At 34.5% G+C, this 27,129-nt stretch overlaps 1 protein-coding gene across 1 annotated transcript in view; it reads right to left on the reverse strand.

Annotated features, from left to right (window-relative positions):
- The window catches only part of LOC113611059 (ephrin type-A receptor 5), a 148,732-nt gene that overhangs the window by 64,913 nt on the left and 56,690 nt on the right, over positions 1-27,129 (reverse strand). Inside the window, exon 3 of the mRNA XM_027089637.1 lies at positions 22,457-23,117. Coding sequence (XP_026945438.1) covers positions 22,457-23,117 — 661 coding nt within the window. The remainder of the gene's footprint in view (positions 1-22,456; positions 23,118-27,129) is intronic.

Below are 27,129 nucleotides of genomic sequence, written 5' to 3' on the forward strand. Positions count from 1 at the left end.
ATAAAATTATTAGCTTATAGTTGCTATACTTATACAATCAAATAATTTTACAAAGTCAATGCAAACAAAACTACAGAACCAATAAAATCCAAATTAACAATACTATTAATGTCACAGATTATGATATTTTATCTGCAAGTAAAATACTATGTTTGACTACACTCTCTGTCATTACATGGGGAACTTTCAAGTTCAGTGCAAAGTGATGATTCAATCCTCTTGAAACTCTTCTATATTTAAAATGCTATGAGGGACTTCCCTGGTGGTTCAGTGGATAAGACCCCACGCTCCCAATGCAGGGGGCCTGGGTTCCATCCCTGGTCGGGGAACTAGATCCCGCATGCATGCCACAACTAAGATCCCGCATGCTGCAACTAAAGATCCCGTGTGCTGCAACTAAGAGCCGGTGCAACCAAAATAGATAAATAAATAAATATTAAAAAAAAATAATAAAATAAAATGCTATGAAACTTCTATTGATATAATGAACATTATTTTCATTTGGATTTTGCTTGGTCATGCAACAAATTACTTGGCTCCATTCTTTTACCTTTACTCTGAATAATTAATATTTAAGTAAGTTAAATTTGCATAACGGATTATTTGGAAAAAGTGCATAAGTAGACCTAGAGAAAATGCATATTCTCCCAGTACTCAGATTTAAAACATAATTATATTACTTTTTGCTATGGTCTGAATGCTTGTTCTCCCTCCCCAATTCATATTGTTGAAATCCTAACCCTTAAAGATGATAGTATTTGTAGGTGGGGCCTTTGGGAGGTGCTTAAATCATAAGGGTGGAGTCCTCATTAATGGGATTAATGCCTTATAAAAAAGAGGCTCCTCATGGCCGCTGAGTCTGTGGGTCTGGAGCCTGTGCTCCGCAACGGGAGAGGCCACAATAGTGAGAGGCCCACATACCGCAAAAAAAAAAAAAAAAAAAAGAGGCTCCTGAGAGATCCCTAGTCCTTTCGACCATGTGAGGACACAGGGAGAAATCAGCAGTCTACATCTGGAAGAGGGCTTTCATCAGACACCAAATCTGCCAGCATAGTCATCCCAGACTTCCCAGCCTCCAGAAGTGTGAGAAATAAATGTCTGTTGTTTATAAGCCACCCAGTCTCTGCTTGTTTCTTACAGCAGCCCAAAAGGGTGAAGACACTTTTTTAAGTTTTTTGTGGTAATTAAAACATAAAATATAAACATCCTAATAAAGATCCTTAAGGTCCAGAAGAACATGTCCAGGAAACCCATTCTGAAAAGCACCATACTAAGCCAATCTGTCACCTCAAAAAATGAACAACTGAGCTCTAGCAAGTAAAGTGACCTATTCACAGTCATCTGTTTCTGTCACAGGTTTTTGAAACACCATTAACTATCATTGTCTTCATTCATCAATCTGGGATCTTAGAAACTTAATCTGAAACTTTCATTCCATGAGTTTACATAGATTATGGAGACTAAAGGTAATGGGTTTTAAAATATATTAGCCATAGGGACATTTTTAATTCTTGCTTATTTAACTGCAGTAGGATAAAATTCTATATAGGGTCTTGAGTTAGAAAATGCCTTCAATGCATTTTACTTCCTTAAATGAAATATAGGTTATAAATAATCTCTTGACAAAATACCTATTTCAAACCAATTTAACAGAAGGTTTCTAAATGGGCTTTGTATTAAATGCTGAAGACATAACATAAATGTTCAAATTTTTAACACTGTTTTGTTTGTAATTTTTTACACTTAGACATTTAAAATTCTAACAAAATCATCTAAGTAACAAACTTTAGGTGAAATGGTGGCAAATATTCATGTCTGATTATGTGGGAGTGTATGTGGGTGTGATTATGCGAGTATATGACTCTATGTCAAAAACCAGGACCTGAGCTGCAGTAAACATTTCCAAATTTATTTAGGAAAAAGAAATATAAAAAGAAATCCTGGATGTATTCTGAAAGAAAGAATAATTTAATAGGTTGAAACTAACATTGTTAATGTGGTAACTTAGGTATGTGTAGAAATTTCTGTGAGACAATTTATAACATTTTCTGGATGCCACAATTCTGTTCTTAGGCTAAGCCAGGGGAGTAGGTATTTTTGACTACACCTTGAATAATCTTCCATTTTAAATTTTAGAGTCTAAACTAGACAGAAAACTAGGCATTAGATAAGCAAAATTGGGTGTTCTGTACTCATAAAACATTTTATCTTATTTTTCTCTTCCTCTGGAGGACAAAGACTAAATTATAATTGCTTGAATATCAGAAATGACTGGCAATTGGGAAAACAAAAGAAAAGAAAACAGTCTCAAAGATTTGCCTAAGCATTACCTATGGGGAAAAAAAGAGAATTTGTTTATGGACAAATTATCAAAAAGCAATAAAGTGAAGTGCCTTGCTTCAGTTGAAATTTTCTGATAACTGGTCTCCAGACAAATGAAGGTTACAGAGATATCTATGAAAGTAACCTGTGTAGTCCCTGGGGAAAGAGGAAAGGTTAAAATTGCATTGCAACATCTCTTGCAACTGGCTTGCAGCTGTGCTGTGTGTGGGTAATCTTAAGCATCTGATTTCTGAAAAAATGAAGAAATGGAGAAATTTAATAATTTACCGATATTTACTGAAGATTCAGTCTGCAGTGGTGTAGAATGAAGGGAAATGACAATTGAGACTAGTGCTAAATGACTTTCTGTTGATTCTACAACTTTGAATAATAGATCATCACTCCTATGTCATCTTTGCCACTACCTCCACTCTTCCTTCCTTCTATCGTTGTCTCCTTTATATAAGAGGAGGAGAAATACAGGAACTAGAATTGAGACAAGGTGTTCTTTCCTTATTTTTTATTTACTTATTTATTTTTTTTGGTATGCGGGCCTCTCACTATTGTGGCCTCTCCCGTTGCGGAGCACAGGCTCCGGACGTGCAGGCTCAGTGGCCATGGCTCACGGGCCCAGCCGCTCCGCAGCATGTGGGATCTTCCCGGACCGGGGCATGAACCCATGTCCCCTGCATCGGCAGGCGGACTCTCAACCACTGCGCCACCAGGGAAGCCCTTTCCTTATTTTTAATTCTACAATAAAAGTCCTATTAAACTGTTAGGTTAACAGACTCATTCTTATTTGCAAATGTACACACATGTTCATTAAATTTATTTTAAAATATGTCTTAAGGTAAAGTCATTGTTCCACGTGTTACTGTTATACAAAGTCCCTAGTCTCAGGGAGTTTATATTCTGCTGAGACAGAGGGAATTAATTAATTTTACAATTATAAGAGGAAAATGTATTTTAAAGATCAATATTTAATGAAAAACTATTGCCACTAAACATGATATTATTAAAGCTTTCTCTATAAGATACAGAGAAAATTAATTAAAAGAAAAAAAAAACTACAATAAGCAACAATAACTTATGTTCCCTGTCTTCAAAGTTTATGTCCTCCTACAAAAGAGGACGTTAGTCTTTAATCTTCCTATTTTTTTTTAGATGGGAATGACATCTTCAGAATAAAGTACACAAACTAATGTATGCATCACCAATATAATTCAGTGAAATTACATATGATAATAGTTTATCAAGGTTTTGTTATAAGAAGAACAACAATTTGCAGACAATAAAGGCCCAGCAGAATAAAAGCCTGATTGCAGCGATGAATAATGCACATCGCCTATGGTACTAATTAACCTTGTACTCCAGTAAGATAATATAGAACAATAAGGCTAATTTGAATGTGGTCCAGCACTTTTCCCTATGGCTTGTGGTTATCACCCTTCAGAACACGTAAAATTTTACTTTGTAAAATGAGAAAGATATATCTGTTATTTTTTACATAAAATAAAAAATGAAATTATATTTTAATATCATGAATTTTCCGAAAAGGTAGATGAAACGTATATATAATATAATGTACAAGATATATAGTATGCTAAATAAAAATAAAATGTGCTAAGTAAAAATAAACATACACTGTTTACTTATAGAGTAAATTATACAGAATATTAACAATACATATTAATTTGGCAAAATATTTAGCTAAAATATCAATGTATAATCAAGCCAACTGGACTCAGAAAATGCCTATAATTTATATCTAATCCTTCGATTAGTGTAACCAAGAATTTTCCCCTTCCTCTTAAAATTATAAGATGAATTAAATGGACAAGGTAAAACTAAAATCTGTAATGGGAATATTTTCTTCAAAAATAAACTCCTATGAATTTATTCAAAATATAATACTTTATTTTTTGTGATTAAATCACTGTTGGATGGACAGTCATAGTGATACCTGAGAAGAGATAAATTATCTTCAATCGAAAATGCCAATCTTTAATGTTTTAATCATATTATTTGCTATTATTTAGGTATATTTAAAAATGAAAATAATAACATTTCAAATCCCTGTTTCAAAAAATCTCTTGCGAAAGTTTGATGATAGAGAAAAGATCTTTTTAGATTTTTAGACGGCATGACACAGCTTCCCTACCCCCCTCCAAAAAATGCTCAAAAGTGACAAAGCATATATATACACGAATCTTGTCTCTATTGCATGTTTAAAAGTAGGCAGGAAACAAGAGAAACTGAATGTGAACAGAAACTGAATATCTAGTAGAAAAGGTTTTCTACCTTTTATATAAATATACTTCTGAATGAAAATATTGCTCTCTTAGTTCATAACAGTGTATGTTTATTTTTAGACAGAGTTTGCATATATATAAATGTCATTCTTGATGGAAATCCTTTGTATTTGAACTATTCTCTTCTGTGAGAAAAGTATATTGTTAGGAAGTCTATTTAAATATTTATTTAGCATCCATATAATGATTACATATATGATCTTTTCTCTTTTGAACTGGTTATCTCTTGATGGGAAAAATCAAAGAAAATTTTGGAGAGAGGATAAAATCAATGCTTGTAAAATACAGTGTGCTGGTCTCTCCACTAACAGTGTGGTATAGAAGTTAAAAGCAGAAACTGAAACAAATGGCCTAGGCTTTCATCCAACTCCACTACTTACTGACTGTTACCCTTGTTATGTAAACTCTCTGTGTCTGTTTGTTTTTCTGTAAAACTTAAGAACCATACATGATTCATAGTGTGTATGTGTGCACACGTGTGCACACGTGCATGTACACAAGGACCAAATTATATAACAAATAAGCAGTGTTCAGTAGAGTGTGTGCCACACAGAACTTGCTATGGAAGTGTTGGGAATGTTATCATTATTATTTTAATATCATCATCAACAGGCTTATCACCATCTCTAATAACGGAACAAAAAGGATGGATTTATTGTACAGAAAAATTCCTACACACACTTAACAAATATTTATGTCAGGCTATGTCTTTACATATCACAATAATACCCTTCTATTTCCTTTGGTTCTAAGTTAACAGAACCAAACATCCTCTTTTGGAAGAAAGAGGCAAAAGAAAAAACAAAGCCAAAATAGCTTTCTCTTAAGGAATTAACTTCAGGTTTTCTCGAAGAATAAAGGTATTCAAATGAAGAAAATCAATTTATAACAGAAAAATTTATAATAGAAGGAGAAAAAAAGGAAATTAGGAAAGGATATAAGTAGAATTAATCATAAGTAGAAGCAATCAAAGTAATACAAGAGAAGCAGCTTGTATTAGAAAAAAATAACTAAGAATTGGAGGGAAAAAAACCTGACCTAGTTTTAAATCTTGTTTGAGAGTTGGGCCTCAGAGTTTTTCAAGGTCAAATACCACTTCTGTGAGGAAAAATACATGCCAAGTGCATTTTAATGAACAGTAAGAGCTGAAGTCATCAGTACTTTCTTAAGTTTAAAGAGAATATATTCACTTTAGTAGTAGAGAAGCTGAAATGACAGAATAAAAGACAAATCTTTTTGTCTCCAGGACCAAAGTAAGTAAGATGTTTTCAGAAAGAACAGGGATATGTAAGGATTACTGGAGTCTGCAGTTACATTTAGTTGTGCATCTGACCTTTCTATATAGAAAATATAAAACATTTGTTGTAATTAACAGTTATAAATCAACAAGCTCTAATAAGCATTTAAAAACTATATTATTGACTAGAAACCAACAAAATAAAGAAAAAGAACATGTATTTTTCTATAGAAGCTAGGGACTTATACCCCCTCCTTTTTTGGTCTTATTATGTAAAACTAGTAATATTTATCATACCAAAACTGAAAAAAATCCTTCCAGTATTACTTTTTTTTCACTTGAAATACATTGAAAACTCTGAAAATTATCATCTTTGAAATGATGGAAATAGTGTCTCCCAAATAAAGAGAAAAAAAAAAAAGAAAGAAGAAGAGAAGAGAGAGAAGGAGTAATGATGGAGAGAGAGACAGAGAGAGAAAGAGTATCCTTAGGGAATTTGAGTTTGCAGCCATATTTTCCTCAATTCCTGGGTTATTTTCCTGACATAAACAATGAAGAAGTATCACTGTATATTAACAGTATTTGATTGCACATATATTGCTTTAGATCATATGAAACTGCCATCTTTTGTATTTCCAAAGTGGTCATGTACTAGCAATTTTGTATAATTGCACCCAATTTAATAACTTTTTTCCTAATAAAAGTCAAATATTTAAGTTATATAATAATTATACAATCTTGATTTGTCATGATTCTTTCAGCATTACTGACTACATATATATCTAAACAGAATTAGTTCTTTTTGTACCTTTTCCTATAATTATTATCATATATTGTTCTTTGAATTCGATTTTTTAAAACAAGTAGCAGTTATTATTTTTCTTTACATCAATGCTACAATCGTCTCCGTGCTTGTCCTTTGGCTGTACATTTCTCCCCCATATAACTCTAACAATTGAGTTTATCGATTTTTTAAATTAAAAAATAAAACGTGGTGCCTTCTGGGAATGTAGAATAGTCAGTATGTTTTTCTCTCAAAGTTTATATACATTGAAGTAAAAAAAAACTGTATGAGAAGCTAACTCAGAGTTCTTGGAAATCATACTTAATCTATTTCAGCTCCAATTTCCTCACTTATAAAATAGAAACAACAGTATATCTGTCAGAGTTACATTGTTTCTATATACCTCACACATAGCTGGGTCTAAAAATGCAGGAATATGTACTATTTTTTTCCTAGAACAGTTCTGTTTTACCTATTAGAACATAAGGATATTTGCCTTTATTATCAGGCTGACTGTTTAATTTAGATGACTCAAAAGAGAAGTAACAATTATTTTAACTGTACTATTTTATTTATGAAGATCTGTTTGCTCATTTTTTAATTTTTATATTGTATTTCTTTTGTTTTGTATTCCACTTCTTTTCAACTTCCCACGATTAAGAATGACATGAAAATACTTCAAAATGGAAGTCTCCAGTAAGACACCTTGTACCTGAAAGCCATAATATCAGAATTGGTGGGGAGGTGAAGAATCATTTAGTTTCTTTATTGTGGACATGAAAATTCAAAGGCCACACCAGGTCCATGAGGTGCAGAGGCTTTTCCCAAGCTAGAATCTTTACAAAAACCTTCTCACTCACATTGTACAGTACAGTTTCTTTTTTCTTTTTTTTTTTGCTTCCCTACCCCACCCCAAAAAGAAACAAAAGCAACAAAACTTGAATAAAATCACACTTCAATACTCCAAAAGCTAAAACATGAAAAAGAAAAAGGTTTCCTGTACTACTTATGGGAGCAGACAAATAAGGCAAAGTAATTTATGTGCATAAGAATGCAAAAAGCAAAAAAGTCAGAAATGGATTGAGAGTTCTTAACCTACAACCCAATCTCTCTCTCTCTCTCTCTCTCTCTCTCTCGCACAACACGTATATTGAGTTTATTCCAAAGGTTTTTTTCTTCCCCCACTTTGAATATTCACATAGAAAACAGGTAATCAATTCTAGTTTGGTTCCTGATTATAGGGTCTCTATTGACCTGGGTAAGAGCTTCATGTTCTTGCAATTTCCTCTCACTCACACTTTGCTTTGCTCACACAGTCTTGCTTTGCTTTATTTGTTCCATTTCCCTGTCACTACATAATCCTTCTACCTTAAATTTCCTTTCCACATCCTCAGTTTGAGGTCTGAATATGGGGACAATAATCTCTAGGCGACTCTGGTGACTCCTAGGTCCCTCCAGGGTGCCTCTGATATACAGTGTAGCTCTGCTCACATAGATGTTAGATTAGCCCACAAGGGATTTGAGTCAGGTGACAAAATTAAGTGGAGCTCAAGTGCATTTTAATGGAGAACATATAATACAGTGGGAAAACATAGATATGAAACAAACACACCTAGGTTAAAATGTCAGTTTGCCACTTTATAGTTTTAGTTAAAATTAACCTCTCTGAGCTTCAGTTCCCCCTGAAACTATGGCTCACAGGACACTGTCAAGCTTAAAAGGGAGAATGTCAATAAAACATTTAATAGTACCGGCACACAGCAGGTCTTTGCACATGTGTCAACCCTTCTTCTTGCCTCACCATCCCATACAAGATACCCTGACAATTCTGCCATTTGGAATTGTCATTAATTGCCAGTTTTTGTCATTTATCATTTATTGGCCTTATTTCTTGGAATCTCTATTATTTCTAGTATATTATTGCTTTTTACACTGACTTGAAAGTCAAACTATTCCCTTTGGCCAGCTTTTGTATTTTCAAGGAACAAGAATTTTTTCTCCTCAGCTTTCATTCCATTCTCTTCTAACTTCAGATGAAAACAATGTAAGTTCTAAGATCTGATCAGAGGAACACTCTGGCCAGTCTTCCGCTTGATGATGGAGGTTGCCCTTGGTTAAGACTTTCACTTTCATCAGATTTTTCTAAAACTCAGATTTTTTTTGCCTAACTAACTCTGTGCCTCCTCAATGATTAATTTCTTCTTCCTTCAGTCCCTAATCAAAGTTTGTTACAAATGGACTCTCCATTCCTGTAATATACATTCAATTCCTTGCAACATGCCTGGTTGGCCCAGTTTATTTCCCTCTTAAATTGAAATTAAAATTTTCCCACTTACACTCAGAAACCTCCTCAGTCTTTACAGGCCGTGACCTGAGGAGATGACCCGGTGCAGACTGGACTGGACAGAATGCTCCCCCCTCCCAGGGTTCCACATGTCCTAGGAGGATAGGTCGCCATCCCAGGGTGGTGAAAGCAACACAAGCAAACATTAGTTCAAAAAGCAGATACAAACAAACAAGCAAACCTCCAGTACTTTGCCTAGGGTTATTTTTCACTGAAATGGCTTTCAACTTTTAAAGTAACTAGCATGTACTGAGGATTTGCTCTAGGCCAAGTACTAAGCTTCATGAGCCTCCAGTCTTTAAAATCTAACCCAAGTTTCAAAATCATAAACAATACTTTTACTGTGAGAGACAGTGGAAAAACTTTTTTCCTATGGATTAGTTTCTAACGTTATGTACTGAGATCAATAACATCTCAGTGCCTGCCAATAAAACATGGAAGAAATCAAACTGTAAAAGTAAAGTGCTATACTTGAGTATTATTTTGAGGCAACTACTAACAGATGTTTCCCTCTTGTCCACGGTGGAACAAAAGTTCCTATTTTGGATTTAACTTCATTTTCACCTGAATGAAGAGCAAAGTTCCTCCAAGTTTAAGTGCATTATCTGTTGCTGTTTGTTTGCGTGGGCCTGAAGAGGAAGGCCTGACTTAAGTCAGCTCTATTGTTACTGTGTAAATGCCCTCACCAGCCCCTCTCTCCAACCACTGACTGTGTCCAAAAAAGCTACCGCTGTCACAAAACAAGGAGTCCTCACTGTTGTGACATTTCATTTATCTGGGCAGCAACATGCTTGAAAGGAGACTGCCTCGTCTGAGTCAAGTATGGAAGACAATCAAACCCAGTTAAGCAAACCAGTGTTGACATATTAAATCATGCTTGAACCAAGAAAGTAAAAACAGGCGACACACAAAACCTTCTAAAGAAAGTTTTAAATAAATAAATAATACAGGTCAGTGTAGTTCTAAAAAAAGAAGCTTTTAGCGTTGGAAAATACTGGGACTAGGTGAATACGGGGACATCATTCACAGGAGCCAGTGATTATGTGGCTGTCTGATTGTGAGGTGCAAAACTAGAGTTAGTGTGGTAAAGGGAAGCACAGGAGAACACTGGGAAGCTTTAGGGAAATCACATCACCTTACTTTCCAATCCATAAAATGGAAAATAAAATTTTGATAGTTCCATTCTTTATTTAAGAAATGTCCTAATAGAATCCTTTCCAAGCGCTTTGAATTCATCAGAGGAAAAGCCCTTATGCATATGGAGTAGTGTATTATTAATCTCCTGCACAATCACACAGCAGGAACTTTGGAGTGCTCATTCTCTAAGTCTGATTCCTGCTAACAATTCCATCAAAGAAATGGAGTTATCCATCAGTCAAATTATCATTTTCTCTAATTGTTACTTCCCCCAAACTGTGTCTCTTCTTTTTTTTTTTTTAATTTAAACTATACCTTAACAGCACTCAAATGAGCAGGATATCTTCAAGCTCAGAAAAGATCAAAGCATATCAACAAATTACTTGAGTTCTTAAGGACGAACCCTACTGGTCAGCCATAAATACAGACACAGTGTTTAAACAACAAAGTATAGAAGATAAGATGTGATCCACATCTATGACCAGAAATAATAAAGGATACAAGAGCCTTTTCATGTAATGATAACCAGTTATGAGATCATGAATAGCTTAGAATTCATAGTTTTATTTTTACAGCTAATTAATAATACACTTTCTAGAAAAAACTATGCGGAGCTAGTGGCTCCATGCCTTCCTGCTTTATAATAATTGGCATGTCCTTCTGGACTAATGTACAAACTAAATTTAAAGGCAATAAATTATACTGTTTAGGCAAACAGCATACTTAACCTTTTTTCCTGTGAGTAGTATAAACTGGATATATAAACAAATCAATTAAATAGATTGATACCTTCAAATTAAGCTAAGCTTCTTATTAGTTGCTTGGATAGTTAGCTTTCTGTGCAACCCTCCAAAGTGGTTAAGCAGATCTTTCAAGGCTTATCCGTACAGGAGGTGAACTACATAAATCTAAACATGTCGAGCAGAAAACATCTGACATATTAATTATAATAGAAATATGGTCCTAAGAAGAATCAGTGCTTTTTATTCAGGATTATCATGGATGCTATATGTGATTACAAACTACAAATCAATTTGTGATTAAGTGTGTTTATATACTGTTCAAAGTACAACAGTAGAATGGAGAACCTGAAGTTAAATATATGATTCTAATGCCAAGTCTAAAATGTGGTGGCTGTGTGATACTGGGCAGGTTAATCTTCTCTCTACTTCCAACATTTGGACCCCAATTTATCAGCTTACTGACGATCCTAATATTTGCAACTAATATATTAAATCCTGATTAGCTAAAGTCAAGCCACAGGCTGTGCTAATATTTAAATATGTTATTCCCACCCCCCAAAATTAAAGTTCTCTTTTTTCTGCAGAAAAGGATAATTTTGTTTTAGTTATTTTGTTGTAACAGAGAGCTTATTAAATACATCAAGATTTCCATCTGTATCATATCTCCATTTTTAGTACTATGAAAAAATATGATTATTCTTATTTCAATAAAGAGCATTAACATAGCACCTCTAAACTCCTGTCTTTAGTTTTCTTTATTCAGGATGAAATTATTTATTATAATTACACCAAGTTGGCTAATAACATGAAATTAAATTTTGTGGTATCATTTAGTATCCTTTATGCTAAAATTGTTTTAGACAAAACAGTATGACTACTAGTTTGTGTTTCCAAGTTTCATAAATGTTCCTTTTATACTTCTTTCTCAAAGCCAGGATGTCCTTTTCCCTAAATTAATTTTTTTTAATATTATTTTTTTGAAGAAGTTTGAGAGATTTTGATAAAAGAATGTGGAAAGAATTTAAGGAAATGCAGGAATTTTTTCTCTATGGTCTGTAAATCATTTTAATTCTAATGCTACTTGCAGAAGAAGAAAAGTAAAAGGTAACTTTTTCTCTATTCATGTCAATGTTAAAATGTCAATTCTCATTTTAAAAAGTTACTTTACTTGACAAATGTTTCAGTTTAATTTTTTCAGCTATTAACTCTTTAGTAAAATAAAACGTGTTGACTAAAACATAAATGAAATGTACTTTTCAAAAAATGAACTACTTTTTATTTCTGATAAAATGAATACCAATGAATTTTACATTTGGTGGGTGGAGAGTGTTTCAGACAGGGATGTATATATCCTTCACTAATTTTAGCTTCCTGTAGGTCAGCAATAATTTTTCAAAATTAAAAGTTTTATATTTGGGCATTGTATACTTAGGGAACTATAGACTTAAGTTTAGCATTTACTAGTTCACCCAAGTCTTCTGGTTCCAACATGAAGGTCTAAGAAAACCTGGAAACGCTCCAGGTACAAGTACCTAGAAATTAAATTAAATAGAACAAAGCTTGGGGCTGATAAAGTTAATTCATATACTGGGACCCACAAAATTGAGGTCACCCCAGTGGCCTAGCACATGTCACAAATCTAAACCTAAATCAGCCTGCACTTAAGAGAAACCTAACATACACCAATCAGTATCCTCCAACTCAGCTTTAGTTAGCCCACCTTACCCTAGAAAGTAGGACCTGCTAGCCTTGTAAGTAAATCCGGACCTCCTAGCCAATCATTCCTTGGTTCCGCATTGCCTCTTCTAAAGCTCTAAAAACCTCACTCTTGCCCAAAATCCCCTGGGAAGGGTGTCCCACTGCTGGTGAGGCACTGTACTCCCCCAGTCCATGGATTATTTTGAATAAAGGATATCAAACTTGTTACTAAATTGTTTTAGTTTTGTCATTTAACAGGGCTCATTTTACTGTTTTGTTTTAATGCAGGGAAATTTTAAGATGGCAATACATTTTATAAATATGGGGATGGAAACCCACAGGGGGCAGAAAAAAAGAGGGAACCAAAGCATGGAGTGCTGCCTTTTAGAGCTGATCCTATCCTGCTTCTCTGCAGGACAGGAGGGCTGAGAATGGGTGTGGGAAATGGGAAGACTTGGATTTTAATGTCCCAGAGTCCAGGAGAAAAAGCCATAGCCTTGTGGCAAGCGGGGAGCCCTTCAGAGAGTCTGAAACCTTGAAAAACTGGCTGCACCCTCAAGAAGGCACTGGTTAATAGGAGGACGAGGAGAGGAGAATTTGTAGAGTTAGAATAAGACAAAATATTAATATGCTTATCATTTCTGTGTTGTTTATACAGTTTCTTTGTATTTGGGTATAAAGCAGAAGGTTGGCAGACTACAACCTATGGGCCAAATCCTGCCTGTCACCTGTTTATGTAAATAAAGTTTTATTGGAATACAAAAAAAAAACAAAAATAGAAGGCACTGGGTAAAACACTGCCCATGTATACAAGGAGTGCCAAAGAGTCTTGTGGGAGGTGGGACCTCTTCATGGAGGGAAGAAATCAGTCTTCAAGAATCAAAATTTGTGGCCTTCCCTGGATGACGTTTTGGGGTATAAATTTACATAAGACACTAAAAGCCACCAAACCTTAATCCTAACTATCATAAAACTCCTTAATCTGGACTACACGTTACAGTCACCTAGGGAGCTTTAAAAAAAAATACTGACGCTCTGGCCAGCACCACACAATGGAATCAGAATCTCTCATAGGTGTGTCCAGCAACAATATGGTTTTAAATTATTAAAATTACTGTGTTGCACTATAAAAATGTTGAGAAGAGAAGAATTAGATAAAAACTGGTCCCAATAACACTTCATCAGTAGGAGGAAAGCTTAAATCATGTGAAGAACTCCTACAAGCCAATAAAAAAAGACAAGCACTCCAAAAATGTAATTCATAAATTGGAGTGATTAGGACATGGCTGCCATTTGTACTTTTTTCTCTACCTTGTTGTGGTTTGATTTTTCCCCTAATTTGCCAATATTGTTTACTTATGATAATAGTAGAATGAATTGATAGTAAATATGAGATTCCAAAGTCAAGAAGCAATTAGCAGAAATAAAAAAGGAAAGAATTTCATTAGGCCTAATACAATCAAAAGTTATATAATTACCATCTATATCAAAATAAGAAACATCTGGAGGGAAAGATAAATATATAATTAATGCGTAATAGTCATGAAACAACATGAAGAGTGCAATATTTTGATATTTATTCAAAGGGATTAAGATAAATACATTTCTTGCCCTTATGTAGTTACATGGCCCTAAAATTTATCTGTATTTCAGTTCCCTAATCTTTAAAATAAAGAAAAAAGGAGGATTCACTCCAAGAGTCCTTTATATTAGTGCTTCTCAAACATAGATGCACATAAAAAACACCAAGGGATCTAGCTAAAATGTAGATTCAGATTCAGTTTTTCTATGATGGGGCTTAAGATTCTGTAGTTCAAAAGTTCTCAGGTCATGCTGAAGTGGCTAGTCCATGCCCCGCTCCTGAAGTAGGCATACTTTATATGCCTTTACAGGCTATCTCTGCAGGTGCATGTTGTATTATTTAACATTTCACATATGAGGAAAGTTGGGCTCAATCTGATTTTGTTTGTCCACAGTCACACAGCTACCAAAAGGAAAAGTGAGATTTGAATGGAGACCTGCATCACCTTAAAGCCCACAGCTCTCTTTACTGCGTACAAAATCTGGTGGTGATTTCAGGTCGATTTTGAGGTTTTAAGTCTACTTAATGATTTTATGCCATTGGTGGCTACTTTGTTTCATATCATTTGCATTCTTTTTTTAACTTTTTGCTCTTAAGAATCTGGGAATAGACACTGAGATGTTTGCTGAATCACACTCAGTGAATTTTCAAAATTAAATTTTCCTGTACACACAACTTTTCCCATGAGAGCTATACTGATTTATGTTATCAGACTTTGTAAAAATCCTTCTGCTGCTACCTGAACAAAAAAAAGCAAACAATAAAACAGAAGGAGTACGTTGTGGTTTCCCAGTACATTTAAGTATCATGGATTTTAAATCACTTCTGAATATATCAATTCAGATATATGATGATATATAATAGCTTTTATCTTTATCGTTAAACTTTTTTTCAGAGAATTATCTTTCTATATTAATTTATTTCTATATTTCTTTGTTAATTTATATATTTCTATATTAATTTGTTATAATAAAAGTAGCATGTCCAATGCATAATCTTTTAATAATGTTTTTTATCAGGAGATGTTTTGTAAAATATGAGACACTTGAACATAAATATAATCACTAATTCTCCATCCATGTGATCATAATGGAGCTCAAGATCAGAAATGCTAAAATTCCTTTGCACGGTAACAATACGGAATGTGCCACCATCATAATAAGACATTCTAGAGACTGACCCAAAGTAAAATGTACAAAGTAGCTATTACTATTTCTGTAAATATGAGGCATAGTATTTATTTGTTACCTTTATTCTAAACATGGCATAGGAAAGGGAGACTCATGACTTTGCCTAATGTACCTTCTTTTATGAGTGAGAAAGTAGGAGTGCAAAATCAAGATCAAAAGCTTGTCTAGGAGGGATTATGGAGTGTTTGCTTCTGCTTCTTCTATTTCTTTTCCTTTATTGCCAAATCTCTCTCTCTCTTTTTTTTTTTTTTTTTTTACTGTGCCCATATCCAGAAGATTCACTGGACCAATGAAACATTAAGTTCTTAAAAAAGAAAAGGCTTTCATTCTTTCAACTAGTATAGTAACTTACAAGCTGCCATCCACCACACCAATACTACTCATAAATAAACTGAGTTGTTTCATATTTGATATGTATGTATTTGACCCTAGGTATTATTAGGAATTCTCTATCCTTAAGACAGTATAATATGTATATGAATAGCCTCTTTTAGCAGGTAATTTCAGGGAGTAGCAGCTCTTTTATTTCTCAGATTTTAATATGCAAATACAGTTTAATATAATTTTAGAGGGAAAAGAGATATATACAAAATTGATTAATATACTATGATAGATCTCTGCACTGAAAGCTTCCATCTGCTTGTTAAGCTGTTTCCCATAGTCTTCATGTGGCTTCTTTTTTCACATCTGTGTTAAACATCACCTTTTCAGAGAAACATTTTCTTACTACCCATTTTTTTGCACACTCACACTGCCAGTAACAATGCTCATAAACCGTAACTGTAGATGTGAGTGCATATATATGTTTGTGAGCTATCTGTCTGCATTACTAGGATACAGGAATTGTATAGATAGACTACAGTGCCTAGTACAATAACTTAAAGGATGAGCGATCAATAATTTAAAGAATGAGTGATGATATCTAAGGAGAGAGCAAATCTCCTTTATAAAGTAGGTTCCAATATATTTACATAGTTTTGATCACCCAATAAATAAAAATGTAGGATTATCCTTTGATAAATGATTCTACTCGAGAATATACTCTCTAGTTTAAACAAATTAGAGAATTTTCTAAGCTGAAGCTACCCTGTATTTTCCAATGGACAGACACATATTCCTGTATATAATTTTATTTTTAATAAAATATCTAAGACATAGCTAACGTTTATTGAATAAGTACTGTTTTCTAGGCATTATTCTAAATAATTTTCATATAATATCTCCTAGAATTGCTATGAGGTAGTTAGAGACGAGGAAAACAAGGAATAAAGAGATTCAACAACTTGGCCAGGGATACAGAGCTGATAAATGGCAGAGGTAGGATTTGAATCCAGGTATTCTGGCTCAGAATCTGCATGCTTAAAACACTAGGGTACGTTGCGTCTCATCAGCAGCATATTTACTGATATACTATATCACTTTATCCAAGTTAAATCAGTCACATTTCAAAATGAATACGCAGGGCTTCCCTGGTGGCGCAGTGGTTGGGAGTCCGCCTGCCGATGCAGGGGACACGGGTTCGTGCCCCGGTCCGGGAGGATCCCGCGTGTCGCGGAGCGGCTGGGCCCGTGGGCTGTGGCCGCTGGGGCTGTGCGTCCGGGGCCTGTGCTCCGTGACGGGAGAGGCCACAGCAGTGAGAGGCCCGCGTACCGCAAAAAAAAAAAAAAAATGAATACGCATTTTAAGAAATGTACACTTCTTTCGTTCTGCAGAAAAATGTTCACTTTTGCAAAGGTAACCAGTCTATAAACATACTTAGCTTTAGCAGCACATCTGCCCACGTAGGCAGATGGAGTATATTTCAATCAGTGGTTCTCAGCTAAGAGAGATTTTTGCCTCCAGGGGTCATTGGTAATATATGGAGGCATTTTTGACTATGAAAATCAGGAGTGGAGTATTAGAGGCCAAGGAAGCTGCTAAATATCCTACGGTGAACAGGACCACCCCTCCCCCCAAGCAACTAGTTATCTGGCCCAAATATCAATAGTATCAGTGTTGGAAAACCCTAATTTAGAAAAAAAAAGAAAAGCAAAAACAAAAATATGCAGAGTATGCTCTAACATTTTAATAGAACTAATCTAAAATTATTCAAGGGAGGAGTTAAAAAGAAAAGAAAAATCTATTTTATTACTCTCATGTGTAATACCTGCAAATAGATGAAATGACTTAACTACTTGATTGTCTTAGTGGTGGTTCACAGCAGTAGGTCACACACACACACGTATACTCACACACCATTGACACTCTACTTTCATAATTGCCATCTTTTGTTAAAATTTTTAAATTAAAATTAGTTTCCTTCTGTTGCATAAAATAGCATACCAAATAGGACCAAAAGTTCAACCCCTTTGAAGTTTTTTGGTAATGTGTCTAATTAAAAATAACTAGGCTCTCCAATGCATAATTATATGAACACCTAATACCCTAAATTTCCAGCCAATTTTGTTTCAAACATAAATATGCACCAGAAGTTTGAATGATCGACATACTACTCCCTGCAGTATCTGTACTGTTTCTGAATCAAGGCTCTTTCTTGAGCTCAGTATTTTCACTACATTTCCTTGCTGTGCAATCATCTCCCAGTTGGACAATTAATGTGCTTTTTCTCCGCAGCCCTTGGCATGTGACACCCCCCCTTACCCTGTATTTGAGCATGCACCATATACCTTCTTCACTCTGACTGGTTTTGGCAGTGACCCACAATCTAAATCTCTTTCCTCCATTTGATATAAGTGAAACTATAATTATCTAGGGGTAATTTCAAATTACTACTTCATTCCACTAGCAACTGATGAAGATTAGTGGTCTTGCCTTGCATCTGAGTAAGTCGGCAACATAATCACAAGAGAACTCAGCAGGCAACATTTGATTCATGTGAACTCAATTACTTCTGTCAAACACATTCACTTCAATAAAAAGCAGAAACTTCCAAAATGGGTTTCTGCTAACAATTTCATGCTCAAAAAAATTTCATTTGACTCTTAAGGGAAAAAAATAGTGTGAATTTCATCAGAAATAATAATAAATAACAAATATGGAAACATACTTGAATAAATGGATTTAATACATTATTAGTTCCTGAAAATAAAGAACATTTCAAGGAAATAAAGTTGTATACTTAAGGCAGCTTATTATAGAAAATTCAGGCATATAAGTAAGCTTTAGAAAAATGAATTCACTCTACGTTTTAACGTAATACAATAGAAACCAGAGTACTTGCTTACCTTGTTAAAATCAGATTATTATGGAAAAGGTAGTCAAGTTCTCCTAAAGGAAGTTAAATATGAACTGCTAAATGGACAGGGACTCCTGAATCACTTCTTGGTTGTCTTCTGGGTTGAAGACGCCGTATGTTAATAAGCTGCCTAGCATTCTGATTCCTTAAGGTTTAGTTGCTAAAAGCCTCTCGGTCAAGTCTATCGTGCCCTGCACGCATGTCAGGTCACATGAACATGATCCAACAGCAACTACCTGGTCACTTCCTAGTACAGATTCAGTAAATCTTAACATATGACAATCATTACAACAGGTTTACTCAAACTTCACCTTCTTATTACAGCCTTAATTAAATCCCAACATATTTTGATTATAAAAGAAACTGAGTTATTAAATGTAAATATGTAATGAGGCTATATTATAAACACTTTTCAGCATGTGATGTTTTGAGGTCTACAAAAATCACTAAGACGACCTCTGTGATAGTTAATATATCATATGCCAATCATATATGATTTAATACCTGAAACTTGAAAATTTGGCCTGAGAATCTTAGGACTAAGTAAAGATTAATTTAAAAGACATATTTGTCAATTTTTATGACCAAGGATGTTTTCTAAAGATAAGTACAAAGGTAAGATAAACACAATTATTTATTTAAAATAAATAATTTTAAAACATAGTATTCTTTTATGACTTTGCTCATCCTATTTCCTCTTTTGAATTCATTTTCCTTACCTCTTGCCTTTTGATTTCCTTCTCACTTCTTAAGATTACATACACCACTGCTGTAATCAAGGAGTATGTAGTCTAATGGGGGTGGGGAGTGAATCATTAATCAAATAATAAGTTAACAAATATGTGCAAAATCATAACTCTAAATGGTTTTATGAAGGAAAATATGTGAGTAAATAACAGAGGGGGATGACCTAGTCTTCAAGGATCAGGGCCAGCTTCCTTGAACAAGGAGTGTTGGAGCACAGATCTAAAGGATTAGTATGAGTTGATCAGGCATAACGGAGGTAAAAGAATTTTTCAGGGGAAGGGAACAGAATCATAGAAGAACAAGTAATGAAAGTGAGCCTTTGAGAAACTAAAAGCGAGCCAGTGTGGCTAGTGCATAGTTTAAGATGTGTCTAGAGAGCTAACAGGCGCAAAGTCATGCAGGATCTTAGGCTACTTTAAAAACTTTATTTTAAAGGAAACCATTGAAGAGTCTAAAGTAAGTGTGTTGGGACTAGGCAGGGACTGAGGAGGATGGGTGTATGCAACTACCAGATTTGCATTTTTGTAGAGATGATACACTCACATGGCTCAAAAACCAAAACTACATAAAAAGTCATTCATTATATTTAAAAATAAAGTTCCAACAAGATATGCTTATAGATTGGAGGAAAAAGGAAACAGAGAGAAGTGGGTGATTTTATGAGATAATTGCGTGGTAGTTTCTATAAATACTTTGGGATGGATTGAAAGTGGGAGGTGGGTAAGAAGGAGATGTCAAGAATGCTTCCTAGATTTCTGGCCTATCAAGGATAGCTCCAAAACATCAACATCCCTACTTAAAGGTTTGGGGACAGTACATTAAAACCATAGAGTGAGTTAGAGTTATGGAGGAATTGTATATGATACGCACACTTACACACATACATACATTTACATTTGCATGTACATATAATATATAGGTTTAAATGCATATATTTATTTATGTGGGACTATCTGTGATGCCTTAATTCTCCAAAACAAACCTTCAACATTTATTTATTCATTCAATAAGATGTTATTTATAGAATAAACATTTGAAATTCCTCCTAGAGCGGCCACATATCATTTGTACATGGGAAAACACCAAGAGGCACTATTCATATAGACGGCACTGTGTAGAACAACTTCTGGTGCTGTGTCTACAGCCTTCACGACCCACAGACTTTGTTCCTCCTACCAGAGTAGGGTAATAAACACATTTATTGACGTTTCCTCCAAGGTAGCCTCTCCGGTTCATCCCTCTTTCTCTCAGGTCTCTACTCCTCAATTAGTAAGAGTACGAGAATAGGAAGTTGCAGTAAATGCATGCACTAAAAAACATCCTGTCAGAACACTACTTCCCCAAGATGTTTTCATGATAAGCACCTGCAGAATATTTTAAGCCCAGCAACAATCAAAAATTATCCTCTAAATGCAGAGGTCCTTTATACTCTGTGTGGATATGGACGAAGACAAAAGTCACTGTGTTTGAACTAAAGCTACCACATTATCATTCGCTAAAAGGATATAAACAAATAACCAAATCAAGCATGCTGCTTTATAATAATAGTAAACAAATTATTAGAAATAATAAGATTCATATTGTAAATATTTTAGGGAAAAGAATACAGTGTATTCAACGGATTATATTTAACTCCCACTTCTGATTCTACAATTACATATAGCTTCACCTTATACCAAGAAGGCTGCTCAAAAGAAAAGTTAAGGTAATGTTAGTTAGAACTTTCCTTTAAATCCAAACCTAAATAAAATCTGATTCATTTCCTTGACAAACTTAAAAGCATATCTGAAACATAATTTTGATTTAATAAAACTTTACATATACATATAAAGGAATAGAGAGTTGTAGATTACGTGGAGAAATAATCATGCACTTGATTGTAGATGGTATACAAATATGAGGTGATGCTGAAAAAGGAAGTTTAAATATGGTGCAATGTGTTTCTAGAGAGAAATAATTAAGCAAAGTCAGTATGATTTACAGGAAATTTCCTAGTTTTGTTTCCCTGGATCTACGGTCAATCTACAGTCAGGCCTGAACAAACTTGAGCAAGTTTGATCCACATTATATACTGGATTTAGAAAAAAAAAAATGCACCTGAAGCTACCAGTGGGATTAGGGGACTTCTTAGCATTTGGTTTTCTCCTCAGTTAATACACATTAACTCTCATTACCTATTTGGCATGTACACATCATGGTGAAAACAAGTTCAGGTTCATAAGGATGGATTTTTCCTCTTTTAAGGAAAACGTGTTTTCTTCTTCATAGGCTGTTCTTCACTTTGCATAAAGTACTATCCTGTTCCAAAAAGCTATTGATAAAGATCCAAGTTTAAAAGGGCAACTCACCACACTGTGGGCAAAATGAGGGTATTTTCAGATGAAGAAGGAGGCATGCATGATCGAGTTTCAATTTAACAGAAAAATTAAAACAAAAAAATTTCCAAGTGCAAATTGCTTTGAAATGACCTTTCTGTATTGGCTCTATCTCCAAACAGTTATTTGCTTGGGTTCTACTTATTAGGCATCTAAAATTGACCTGGAAATTCTTAAAAGCAAGCATGTAATAGCCATTATATGTAAACAACACAGTAAACTAAGTCCTGTCACCTTACACATATTTTCCAATGAAGTTCATGTGGCTGAACTTATATCTGAAGAAATTTTAAAAGGCAGTTAAAAGCATGCCAAAACAAGTCTCATCGAAGGTTTACATTTGAATTTCATAAAACGAGTAAAGAGTACTATTTTCTCTTCATGGAGATAAAGTAGCAATAAAGTAGCAGACACTAATCATACAAAGAAAGTTATATACAAAGAAATAATCCCTTGATCTGAGCTGTCCAAAAATAAAACTTCTGAAAGCAAAATGAATATGAAATATTACACTGCAAGTAAGACACTCTCTGATAATTATGTATATCCAATAAAATATAACATTAAATCTTTCATCATTGCCAGAAGTTTTAAAATTCTGAGAAGAAAGAAATCAAACTTGAAGAGAAATAATCTCCATAAATTAGCAAAGTAAAAGGTCGTTTGCTCATAATCACTGGAAGAAATACATATATATATATGATCCAACTGAAGCAGACAACCCCTGCAGATCCAAAGATAAACTCTTACCTTGACAGGTGCCGTTTTTCTCTTCATATCCTGCCTTGCACATGCATTTCCCAATGGGCACCAGCCACTCCCCTTCAGCGCTGCAGTGCATTTTGGGTGGTTCATCTGTCACAGAATGGTTGACACAGGAGCCCGACACTTCAAGCAACTGTGAAGAATCAGCTCCAGTGATTGTGTCAGGGAAGACAGCCAAGTGTCGTACCACAGAAGGGCACTTTTTATAGTACACACGAACGGAAACGAGAGCAATGCAAGCACCCACATCTTGAAAAGCGAGATAAAATCCCTTTTTGCTTAGAGGTCCTACATCTCTGACCTCTGTATTCAGTTTCATGACACGGTCACCAAGATCAAGTTCTGTAAAGCTTTCATCGGCAGCAATGGTATCAATTTTTATGTACTGGTTTTCCTTGATGTTTCTCCCATTCTCATCTGACTCAAAGTAATACATGTTAAAAGTTTCCTTACAGGTCCCCAGCCCTCCAGGAAGACTGTTGCAGTCCCGCAGAGTAAACTTGAGTTCTATGAAGATTCTGGAAGCACCTTCGTTGGAGATCCAACTGGTCAAAAGCCAGTTATTTTGATTCTGTTCCATAACTTTGCATACTTGGTATGTGTGGATAGGGGCATAATTTTCATCAACTTCACCAATCTCTTCCCACTGTGTAATATAATAGAAGGACAAAAAAATTAAAAGACAATTAGAAAATAACCAGCAAAAATAGTCAAAGAAAACTAATTCAGGTGTAAAATTTCTGCTTCCTCAATATACAGTATTGAGAGAAGGAGCTATACCATGAAAATTTTTAAAAATTATTTCCCTTTTTTAATTAAGTAAAGTATTAGTCATTGTCTCCAATGTAACTCAAGCATGAAGACACGTAAATGATATTCCCCAGAAAAAAATCATGTATTTCAGAGTAATAGTAAAAGAAAATTCAGTATGGATGTGACTAACAAGAAGCAGTGAAAGGCAAGTATATATATTTGGAAGAAAGTTTGAAAGAAAAAGGGTAGATAAAGTTTGAAAGAAAAAAGGAAGTACAAGTTTTTTAAAAATGACAATGAGAAAAAAAGCAATAAATGTGGAAAAGAAGGGATAAAAATGTAACGTGAATCCACATTTATTTAACCCTGGCAGGTTACAAATAACACAACAATGTAATAAAACTTGAAAGAAAATTCATTAGTTTAAAATTAATAATAAATGTTTATTTCATTGAACCAATCTGGTTAGGAATCTTTTACAGTTGGATAACTAAGTGTTTATTCATACATTTATTCACAAATATAAACCTAGAGACAGACAGAAAATAGAGATAAAAATTTTAGATTAGTAATACTGAGAGCCTTGTCATTTGAAATACTGAGATTTTTTTGTTATACATATCCTGGGAATGTATTATTCTTTCTTACCAATGCATTATTTTATGCACAATGACCTTAGAAGTTCTGAATATACACAGGATGTAGAAAAATTAAGTATGATTTATATAGCTTCCAAAATACTATTCAGCCAAAGAAGAGATCTAAACCTATCTCTTTCCTAGTAAAATACTACGGTTTTGAGAATGTCAATGCACCACACCACTTTCTAAACAGTGTAAAACCAGATTTTTCTTCTTCATAAAGGTTATTATAATAAGAAATTTTAAAAACCTGTCTACAATCTGTGTGAATAAAACTACATATAGTTTTAAATCTTTAAAAATTGTCCTGAAACACACAGAGCAATGTAACCATACACACTGGCTTTCAATAAATCCAGAATGTGATTTCAGACATTAAGTATTAACTTCACAGAAACTCATTTAGTTAGACATGAAATTAAATGGAGCATTATTTTTTGATTCTGTTGAAATGACAAAGATATGAAAATGTGGCATCACAAGGGATGCACATAAATCATATACCTCAGATGGCCCCTCTCAGAGTTTTAGCTGCCATCAGACAGACAGAAGTAAAAGGTGTTAATGAGGGAAAACTGCTGAGCTCCTTAAAATCACAGAGACATCAAGGTTGTATCTTACCTAACAACTTTCACATTAGGGTGTTACATGAAACCTTAGTTCATTCATTTAATCTCACTTTTGTCCTCTCTCAAAATTTATCTAAATTGTACTTAGCCTCTGATTTTCTAAACCAGCTTTCTCTCTCATTAAACTACTTACAGTTTCTTCCTGAAGCCATCCAGGTATCAATACGTTTATTATAAATGCTTAATGAATGTCATGATTAATATTTCATGGAAACAAGCACCTCAGCTAACCAAACGAAAACAACAAAAATGATCAACTTACTGTAAGAAGATTAATTAAATGTATTTTCTTTGCATTAGTAAATTGGAAAAGAGCATCAAAAAACTCTTCTCTGAAAAAGGAAAACCAAAATGCTACGTTATCTCTGTTTTAGATTCTCTTATTTTTTAATAGTCCTCCAATGCAAAATAGAAACATATTTCAAATCCTTGGCCTTAAATCATTTATGGAAGACTCATTTCTGCATCACATATTCCAATAGGATCCGGCTAGCAAGTCAAAGGAATTGGACAAGTAAAAGGAATTGGAATAGCAGCATCTTCCAAGATTATAAGGCAAGCAATTCACAGTCTTTGTACAAAGTCCAAGGTACCACAGATATTATTAAAAATGCAAGCCAAGCAGCACTTGACAAGACAGCTTAATAGTTACTGCTTCGGGTGATAATTTCAAAGTATGTGTATAGGCATATTACTTCTCTGAATATTCTCAATTAAGAAGAGGAAAAACTGTAATTTTCTTTGATGTTAGGATTTATCATGGTCGGATTTTATTTATTTTTCTTTTCAAGTGTCCAAAATATAAATGAAGGCTCACATTTACTATTTCTAATGCATGAATAGGAGGACTTTAATTTAAATAATTATGGCTATAAGCCACTCAAAGAATCAGAAAGGTAATATATACACATTTCCAATAAATATCTGCTCCTATTTAGACAAATACACTAAGAAACAAGCAAAAATATTTCATTTATTTTAGATTGACCAGCTGAAATAAAACGTTGAATTCTTCAAAGTTTTCTTCCCTTTTAATACAAAGGAGACATCCTGCTGTTCTCAGCAAATATCTTATTTAGGAAGAAGAAACAAGGAGATGGAACAGAAAGTAATACTCATCAAGAACTTAAGATCACAGCAGGTATATTCCTAGATGCTTTCGCAAATGTCATGTCAAGGAGATTACCCTAATTTAATGAAGGGCACAGACAGAAAACACAATATTTTCAGTTTAATTTTGTTGGAATTCCTATGATCCCATGGTTTAATAAAATATTTGCTGACTACTACAAACGAGGTGCCTAGGCCTTTTGGAGGCATGGTCACTGAACATAATATAGTTGGTGTAGCTCTGTTCTTCAGGTCTGGCTACTCCTCAAGACCCACCCTCTGAGCCCAGTCTTTTTCTTTGTGTTTGCTTCCTCCTCATTCCTATTTCTTTGCCTTAATATTAAAGAACTGGTTACACACTCAGCTTGGGCTGGCTTGATTTCTCTCTCAAATGCTTGGGCTTGCTCCTTTTCCCACTGGCCACTGAGAACTCCAAGTCAGTTGCATTCTAATCCCATGCTTGGCCAGGCATCACAAGTCAGCCACATTGATCAGAGAAGTGCAAAAGAAAAAAGACTTATTTTCATATCCATATGTGTATCATGGAGTTACCCACTTATCCTACCCAAAGCCATTAAGAACTATTTTCTCCCTGTCTGCCTCTCATTGCCCTGTTAGGTTTCTTGCCCCAAGCTCCTATTGCCTCTTATCTTGTTAGCATTGATTTCATTTCCAATCCCCTAGCTTATATATCACTTCTTTTACTTTCACAACTTAAAACACTGATTCAGGAGACACAGCCTAAAGTAAAATCTCCCCTTACATTGTGTCCCCAAATACACATAAAGAATCATCAAGCAAACAGAGTCGATTTTGACCTTTCAAGTTATGGGGGTGCCTATTATCTAGTTCTGTTTTCATTATTATGCATCTATACAGAGATTAATTTATTAAGGCTAAAGTACAGTGGTCAGAAACTTTGTAGTAGAGGCCTGCATATAAATACTTGACTGGTCTTGTACAGAGGAAAGATTATCAGCCTGGAGCTCTAGAATTAGTTCCAGCTCTTACAGTATCTAGATGTATAAACCAAGACTTAACCGCTGGCATACTGATTACCATAATTTCGAGTGAGAACTGAAACCCTCTATCCCAGTCATCTAATATTGAGTATAAAACATCAGAAGTGGCCTTGAAAGACCTGGTCTTATTGTTCATTTTAGAAATGAGAAAACCGAAGACCAGATTTTCCCAAACTCACAAAATACCACCCTGATACCATCTGAGTATCCCTTCTGCCTGTCTGTACCTCTGCCTTCTTATTAGCATGTTTCTGTCCTTGAAGTCTGGGTTTGCGTGTGGGATTCCTTGATTCACTGCATTGATTGCTACTCCACTCTGTTGTTACTAAATTCACATTTTTTTTTCAGACATGATGTAACCATGAATAATAATTCTTTCTTTCTTTCTTTCTTTTTCTTTCTTTTTCTTTCTTTCTTTTCTTTCTCTCTTTCTTTCTCTTTCTCTCTTTCTCTTTCTTTTATTCCTTCCTTCCTTCCTTCCTTTCTTTCTCTTTTTCTCTCTC

The sequence above is a fragment of the Aethalodelphis obliquidens genome, unplaced genomic scaffold (genome assembly GCF_003676395.1).
Source record: "Aethalodelphis obliquidens isolate GAN/ISIS:26980383/991018 unplaced genomic scaffold, ASM367639v1 scaffold67, whole genome shotgun sequence".
In the NCBI taxonomy this organism is placed as follows: Eukaryota; Metazoa; Chordata; class Mammalia; order Artiodactyla; family Delphinidae; genus Aethalodelphis; species Aethalodelphis obliquidens.